This window comes from Pseudochaenichthys georgianus, chromosome 11 (assembly GCF_902827115.2).
Source record: "Pseudochaenichthys georgianus chromosome 11, fPseGeo1.2, whole genome shotgun sequence".
Lineage (NCBI taxonomy): Eukaryota > Metazoa > Chordata > Actinopteri > Perciformes > Channichthyidae > Pseudochaenichthys > Pseudochaenichthys georgianus.
Window position 1 is genome coordinate 19,896,105 of NC_047513.1, and position 8,559 is coordinate 19,904,663.

Sequence of the window (8,559 nt, forward strand, 5' to 3'; positions counted from 1 at the left end):
GTTCCTCCGCTATATTACAGCTTTTGTTCTCAGATGAATAGAAGACTGATTTGAAATCAGCGGACATGTTTATGAGAGAGCACCTGTGGTTTACATGTTTACATGAGCCTGCTGAAAACCCTGGACATCTCCCCCACATCATTCCCAGTAATAGTTTCCCCTAAGTATACGTCGCTGCATCTCCACCATGCATTCGCCTCAAAGGCAGCATTGTCACATTTCCTCACATCAGTATAGCTGCCTGTGAAGCTGCTTCTTCTTCCAACATTAAACCACCAATGAAATAGCCTACACAAACGTTTGAGTGCTGAGACTTATTATACATATTTTTTATTATATTACAGAGTTCATACACATTGGGGCCAAAGTACAGTATTTCACAATAACAATATTATCACAATGCCAATGGAAACATTTTATAGATGACAATAGGTTAATGCTATCTGTGAAATTCATCTTTAACTTTTTTGATTGTTAAATGTTCTTTTTTAAATTACACTCAAAATATGGTTGTAGTGAGATAGAAACAGGGGGTGTATAACTGCAAATAAGCGTGATTAAAGAGGCACTGAATTGTGTGTTAAGATAATATATAATTTGTATTTGTTTTAAATATCACTGTTATAGTCTGGAATACAGTTGGCCCCAATTGTTTTGTTGAAATAATAAATGTGCTATGGACTCATCAAACACGATAAACGTCTTTATTTAGCTGGGGGAGCTGATCCACGTTCAGTTGCAAATCATCAACTCAATCAGTAAGTGCAGTCAGAGAGAAGCATGTGGGTGAAGGAGGAATGTATTTTATATTAAGTGCAAATTACATTAGCTCTCTGATCGTTTTACACGAGCAGCAGAGCTCATAGAGTTGCCAAGCAGCGAGACTTTTTATCCCAATGTATTTAATAGTAACAGGGAAGTCGACTGCAGCTGCCGGGCAGTGATATGCTGTGTCTAAATGTCTGGGAAATTAAAGCATTACTACTTTGAGTGAGCATCAAAAAGCGCAGAAATGTGCAAAAATTGCTTTTTTGATTGCACATGTGTTTGCACAGCTGCTTGCTACGTAATTTCGTCTGCCTCCGGTCATCTTGTGGGTTCTCAGTTCCCCTCAGGTGCCTCAGCAGTGACTCCTCTGCTCTCAGCTGAGCCACCCTTTGATTCAGCTGAAAGTCAGTCTGGCCTAACGTGCTGCTAAGTTGTGACTGAGCTGCGTGAAGGAATGCAGTCAGGTTGAAATGGTTTCCCATTTGTGGCCAATAAATCATGGCAAAGGGGATGTGAGGAACATGCAGCAAAGCATTCGCTCAAGTAGCCGGTTAATGTTGTGTCATGGTGGGTTTGGTCTGTTGGAGACGCAGACTAGAGGCAGGGAGCCGTGGTCAAACAGCTTGTAAGGCAAAGAACCTTTCGAGGTCCAAACGTCCGTCTTGGGGTCGTAACACTCGAAGCAGTCTGAGTCCTCGATGACATCGTGGCCGTTGAGGATGCGTCCACCGGTGACGTAGAGCTTGTTGTTGATGACTGTAGCGCTGTGATGCATCCGCCGCTCCTTCAGGTTCTCACACTTGATGAATTTGTTGGCCTTTGTGTCGTAGGCGATCATTCGCCTAGTGTATCCTGGAAAATGTGATTTTTATTCAGTACACTTTAAAGAACTGAGTCCGTTAAAGTTTTATATTGTTCTTACAAACAAAGACAATCATAGACTAATGGACAGTAGTAGCATATTTTATGTGTATCTAAAGCCTGATTTAGTTTATTCCTCTGTGCAGTAGAGCTCCATTGTTTTACTAAACTATAAACATAACTGAGCAACACAGTTGCCCTTGGAGACATGTTGTATTAGTTTATTTTGAGACAACGACGCATACAATAGACTGTCCTCCTACTGGAAATACGTTCACTAGCATCAAATGTTTATAATTGTCAAGCAAAAAAATAGTCCTTGTCGAATGTACAGTATAACTTAAGATTGACATTGTCATTAGGAAGGAATGGGCGTGGGGCTGGGAGCCACAGTCAAGGAACATCATTAAATACCAAGAGATAACTGCTTTAATGCTCTAATTTAATGAGTACATTGATTATGTAAAGTTATGTAATGAACGGGGCGACCATTCATTGAGCTCACCTCCTATGATGTAGATCTTATCTTCAATGACAGCAGCAGGAGCACACACATTTTTAACCGTCCTTGTTTCCAGCCTGGACCACAAGTTGCGAGAAATGTGATACACCTGTTGACACATCACAAATATCAACAGAGAGAAAACGTATTTACTGCACCATCAAATACTGTAGTTTGCTCTCTGCTTGTGTGACATCTGGTTTCTATCTTTGAAAACTTACAATGAATTCAGTTTAAAACTAAGTCTCTATTTGAGTGGCAACAATGCACATATTGGACATAAATGCTGATTCAATACTGATAAAATTAGGTGTGTGACTCTACCTGAATCAGTCTAACTGGATTCTGCATGGCGTCCTCCCCTCCGAAAACATAAATCCGCTGATCACTGGCTGCAACAGCTGGATGCAGCACGGCTGTGGGCATTGGTGCCATGGCCTCCCACTGACTAAACATACTGTTATATCTCTCTACGGACTGAGAGATCTTCTTGTCAACCCCAATGCCTCCTAACACAAAAATAAAGTGCAGGTAGGACACACTTTGGTGGGCATATCGTGGCTCCAACATGGGTTCAGCAGTGCGCCATTGGTTGGTCTTCAGGGAGAGCGTGTACACTGTGGCGCTGACTGAGCTGTCACCTGACGTCATGCAGAGGCTGAGCCCGCCGAGCACGTACAGGATGCTATGAATGCACACATATGCAGCTTTGTAGAGGCGCAGAGGGAGCTTGGCCAACCACTGCCAACGTTGAGTCCTTTCATCATACAGTAGAGCTTCTCGTGAGGTCTGCTCATTGTTCTTGCGTCCTCCAACCACCACCAGTGTTTCTCTGCAGGTGTAACGTCGTGGAGTGGTCCAGAGCGGCTTGAGCTGTCGACCACACTTGGTGCTGACTGAAAGCATGAGGCGGCGCACTGACTCGATGATCTCAGTGCAGAGGGTTGAGGACTGCACCAATGGGTCGTTGGCGATGAACTGGAACAGGTACGTTGGATGGATGTATCGAAGGCGGACTTTCTTGAAGAGATCATGGATGGCGCCGCGTCGGGAGAACGGGTCATGGTGGATCCACGCCAGGAGGGTCTCAAACACTTGTTCTTCCTCAGCGCAGAGTCGGTCGTCCTCTAGGTAACACATGAGCTCAGGAAGAGACAACTCACAGAAGTCCTCTGTGGCGGCTACGTCAGAGAAACACTTCACGGCCATCTCCTTCGCCCTCTCCTTCAGGCTCTCACAGTGAAGGATCTCAGAGAGGCGGATCATGCTCAGGCAGTTTTCTGGACTCAGCTGCTCCTGGAGGAACAGGGAACAGGCCTCGAAGAGACCTCCATAGTGAAGCATGGAGGCCGCCTGCATGAGAGGGAGCACGATCTCCATGGTGATAGTGATGCAACCTGTGTAGACGTAGTCCACTATGCCACTGAGGACGTCTGAAGAGATCCCCTTCAGATTCACTCGGGCCTGACTGCTCTCCAGAAAGTTGCTGCAGAACATGGCGCGGAAGTACGGGCTACTGGACACCAGGACGTTCCTGTGGCAGGGGATCTCCTGTTGCTCGGTGCAGAGCAGGACGTCTGTCAGGGTACGCTCCTGACGCAGGATGTTGAGCTGGGCATGAAGGCGGGTGGGAAGTTCTGAGTCTTTGTAAGAGAAAACCTCTCGTGGTTTTAAGGCCATTCTGTGGAGAGGGAAAAGAGAGACTCCATCATCAAAGTGTTTCTATGGTCTGTGTTGGAAAAGCATGGGCATACACTGACATTGCATGGTTCTATCAGATATCGTGAAAAGAATGGATCCGTTCTACTCTCATGTCTGGAGTTAAGTAGGGGGATGCAGACAGGAAACAGTTAGCTTAGCTTAGCATAAAGACTAGACACAGGGAGAAGCCGCATTTCCTGTACAAAAACAAAGTGTAAGTATATACCAATACGATATTTGTAGACTTAATCAACATATGACAGTATCAAATGAAAAAAGTAATTTCTTCAAATTGTAAACTATTCCTTTTAGGTCTAAAAGTAGAATGGGATTCCTCTACAAACTACTCAGATGACTAATCTTCCAAAAGGGCAGTTTTTGCTTCATTTTTACATTTCAATAGCAGACATTTTTCTTCCAAAGTTTAGGTTAGTTAATTCATGTATGCTTTAACATTTTATCTGGTTTTATGAGACCAACTCAAACTCTGAAACTACTGCTGAGCAGCTGTCCTTAAAGTGAAGATTACTGACTGACTGCTATTTTTACCTCCTCCAAATGATCTTGATGCATCCATGTAGCATTAGGCCACATCTCCCGTATTAAGCAGCCCATCACCGCTAACATTAACAGAGCTGTGTCATCACACCATCTTTGTTTGTCTCTCCTCTCTCTGGACATTTCTCTGCCTCTCTATCTCTGTTGCCATTCTCCTCCTCTCTCAAAGTCTCTCTCTGTCTCTCCCTGGTTGGACAGTTTGTGAAGACCTTTCAGTGTAAAGAGCAGGAATTTCATTGTGCTATTAGCAACACTAAGGCTTTTAATCACCCAAAGTGACAGCTACTGATTTACTGCCACTTACAGGGCCTGCCAGCCTGTTGGATATATTTGGACCACTAGTCATTAGCTTTTATTATGAAATGACTGTAACAGACATTTCACAACTCACAGTTTAAGCAGTTACTTCACAGATCAGATTAAAAATACAAAACATTAATAATTAATGTATGATATCATTATGTCCATAAGGCTTTATAGGTCTTTAGGGGGAATTAAAAGGCTACCAAGCAGAATGAACATAAATACATAGAATATAAATACATTAAAAAAGCTGCAAAATGAATGCATCAATAACTATTATTCAATAATAATTGTAACTCTGAATTGGGCCAGTTTGCATAATTAGTGCTCTTATGTTGGTACTTTTGTATATTGTGTTGCCTTCACTTTTGTACTTTTTGTTTTTTTAGTTCAGTCAGATATTATTACTTCTTCCACCACTGTGCAAAAAATATCATTTGGGATACTTTGTAATCAGTCATCAATAATGTTTCTAAACATTTATCATGTAACCAATATGGTTTTTTTCATGCTCTTTTGTGACCTATGTATACTTTAAACTTCTTCTGCTGTTATCAGTACAAACTATTAAAATAATGGCTTTTTAAGTTATTGTAACAGAGGCAAAGCCTCAGTTACCTAATCATAAACAACATTTGTGATCATCATGAATTATGATTGAAGCAGACAATGAGCCTATGGCTGAACAAAAGTTCTGAAACATTTAAATATCATATTTTCATCAAACTGAAAAGTTTGAGAGAAATGTGTTGTTGCCAGTTCATCAGTGAGCATCTGTGACTGAGTAAATCCTTACCTCCTGTCTTCAGAAAATCAATAATATCCAAAATCCGTGGTTGGTTTGGACTGAAACAATTATCAAATCCTACAAAGAACAAACCAAAACAATATCCAGAGAGAAAATGTAGTGTAGTCAGGGAGAGAAAAGGAGCATGACACAAAGAAACGAACAAGCTTTCCAGTTAGGCGCTGTGGAGCTCGCCATGAGGCCAATGTGTACATTCCTGCAGCTAAGAATAGTATCCCAGCCACTGTGACTCCAGCCAGGCCTCTCATGTGACACAGAGCGGTTTGGTACCCAGTTGCCGGCTTAGCGGCTCTGCCCGGGTCCAGTGTTTACAAAGGCCAGGGGAGGGAGAGCCATCACAAGGCCCTGACTCAGCCATCGGGCCCACCCAAGCTGGAGTTTAATCAAAGAGTCCCAAAACCCTTGTCCATCTTCTGTGCTGATTAGGTCCCTTCCTACTCCTCCGTCATGTGTGTAACCCAGGATGAAGGTAAATATAGAGCAGTGCTGATGGGCCGTCTTGATCAGAGAAAACAGCTGTAAGAACCAGGCCCAGTGTGCGTCAAGATGGGGTTTCTCTTCATGCACAACTGGAGATGACTGCAGTTAATACTTCTCACCTGTTTGAAGTGTCAGTTACCCTGTAGCACTGTATGTGTCACGTTGCCAAATAGCATCCATGAAACCAAATCCTGGATATAGTTTAGAAGTACATACTGTGGTGTCAGAGGCATATTTGGGCACTATGACATGTAGTTGTGATTGTTCATGAGTCCATTGTTCATGAGTCACACACACACACACACACACACACACACACACACACACACACACACACACACACACACACACACACACACACACACACACACACACACACACACACACACACACACACACACACACACACACACACACACACACACACACACACACACACACACACACACACACACACACACACACACACTTTAAACTTTAAAATAACTGAAAAAACGATAAGACTGTTTGTACAACTACTTTTTCCAATGTAAATCCATTTGAAGCCTCATGTTTACATGATACAAATGAATCAAGACAAGATCTATTGCAACATTATTCAAAGTCACTGACGGGAAAGATTTAAGGAGAAAAAAAGTATTCTTCTTTTGACATAACCTAATTCTCACTTTTCAGAAAGATATAATTCCATGGGTTTCTTTTCCTGATAGTAAATATCTTTAAGATGTCTTTTCCCTATCTTCAAAAAAGGCCTTATCTTCAGCCCCTCTCTAATTTGCTCTCCATGACGTTCCTGAAACACTGTCTATTTGTTTAGTGGCATATCACAAGAAACTGGAGTTACATGTGGACAGATTGAATGACAAAGCTGCAAGAAAGTGGGCTGTCAGCAAGTCAGACATCATGGCATGCGAGCACACGCTGCATTGGTGGACTTTGTCACACAGTGAAATCCTATCCACACACCATTACCAAGTGACAGCTTCATGCTTGAAGTAATAGTGTGTACTACACACTCACACTTCAGGGGCGAAGCTCAAAATCTGACAAAGACCACCCATAATAAATGCAGGTTGAGGTGCAAGAGGAAGGTTATAATCTTCCACTTTTATCTTACAGGTTCTCCATATTTCATATTGTTCAGTCAGGGGCATGAACAGGCACCACTCTCTCTGTTCAGTGGTTCCTAACCTGGGGGGCGCGCCCCCCTTGGGGGGGCGCCAAAGATCGCAGGGGGGCGGGGCGCCAGGCCTCAGATGATTTGAGGCCAAATATCATATTTAGACTTTTTTTTTTTTTTTTAACATATAATTGTAAAGCAATACATGATTGTCACTAAAAGCCTTGTCTCTACATTACAATAAAATATAAAAAGTAATTGATTAATTAATTTGAATAACAATTCAAGTTAGTAGCTATTAAAGGCATAAAAAGACAGAAATGTATAATTCTTTCTTTAATAGAAATGTTTCTTCTGCCCGTAAAGTGTCCAAACCGGGCTTTTCTGGATAAGCGCATTTTTAAAACATAGTCATTGTCCATGCCGGTTTCAGTTGGATTATTTGTCACAGTTGCTCCGACCAGATCGGTCTCCTCCATTTTGTACATTATTTACGACGTTTGAATCCACATAAACACATCAGCAAAATCCGGCTTACTTTGAGCATGTGTTTTAAACAGTTTAATCCCTTTGTGAATTGTTTCCACTTCCGCGCCGTCCTTTAATTTCTTCATACAGCGGGAATCCAAATGAATTAATCCTGAGTCCAATAACCATCAAAGTCACTCCAATAGTGCTCCTTAATTACGCTTTCATCCTCCTTTAACAAAATACTTCACTTTCACCCAGTTTGTGACAGTAGTTGTAGCATTTTTGAGACTTTTAAACTTTAATTACCGCTGTGGCGAGTGGATCCTCTCTTGAGTGGGTCATTCTGCCATACATACACACTAGAGCAGCGGTTCTCCAGGGCAGGGTCTGTAGTAATATGACAGTGGGCTCCGTAAACAGGTTTACAAATAAACATTTTCAATACTCCACAGATCACTGTTTAATGTCACAAATAAATAAATATGTTTAATGTGTAATATCTTTCGAATTGTGTTGTTCTTTCACATATAGTACTATAGAAGTGTAACAAATTGGCGACATAAATAATTCCAAGGGACATAAAGTGGGGACCTGGAATATATTCTGTGTTGTTAGGGGTCCTTGGCTGAAATAAGAATCAGTAATATCTGCAGTAGAATGTAAAATGTGTATTAATCTGTGTCTGAAAATAGACTGTTTGGGTGATGTTGCTACAAACCACAATGACCCATGTTATACAGGCTGTATTTGAAATAGAAGTAGCCTACGCTGTTTTTTTTTTATTAATGAAAACAGGCAGTGGTGGAAGATGTAGGCTACTCAGTTATTATACTTTAGTAAAAGTAGTAATACGTCAGTGTAGGAATACTGGTGGTGGAGTACAAGTATAAAGTAGCATCAAATCGAAATACTCATAGAGATGTACCTCCAAAATGTACTTTAGGAATGAATGGGCTTGGTGCAGGCTTTTATTTGTATGTGTTGATA

At 41.7% G+C, this 8,559-nt stretch overlaps 1 protein-coding gene across 1 annotated transcript; it reads right to left on the bottom strand.

The window, feature by feature from the left end:
* Nucleotides 1–349: 349 nt before the first annotated feature.
* On the bottom strand, nucleotides 350–5,899 carry klhl38a (kelch-like family member 38a). Its single transcript, XM_034094791.1, has 4 exons — nucleotides 5,490–5,899; nucleotides 2,456–3,812; nucleotides 2,135–2,240; nucleotides 350–1,620 (listed from the first exon to the last, which is right to left on the bottom strand). The coding sequence occupies exons 2-4, from the start codon at nucleotides 3,809–3,811 to the stop codon at nucleotides 1,331–1,333; spliced, it is 1,752 nt and encodes a 583-aa protein (XP_033950682.1). The 5' UTR covers nucleotide 3,812; nucleotides 5,490–5,899; the 3' UTR covers nucleotides 350–1,330.
* Between the last annotated feature and the right edge of the window lie 2,660 nt (nucleotides 5,900–8,559).

Excerpts from the sequence above, each read along its gene's own strand:
- klhl38a (XM_034094791.1), bottom strand. The coding sequence starts at position 3,811 with ATGGCCTTAAAACCACGAGAGGTTTTCTCTTACAAAGACTCAGAACTT. Across the intron at positions 2,241-2,455 it reads ATCCAGTTAGACTGATTCAG|GTGTATCACATTTCTCGCAA; the intron begins GTAGAGTCACAC and ends ATGTGTCAACAG. Across the intron at positions 1,621-2,134 it reads TAAGATCTACATCATAGGAG|GATACACTAGGCGAATGATC; the intron begins GTGAGCTCAATG and ends CACATTTTCCAG.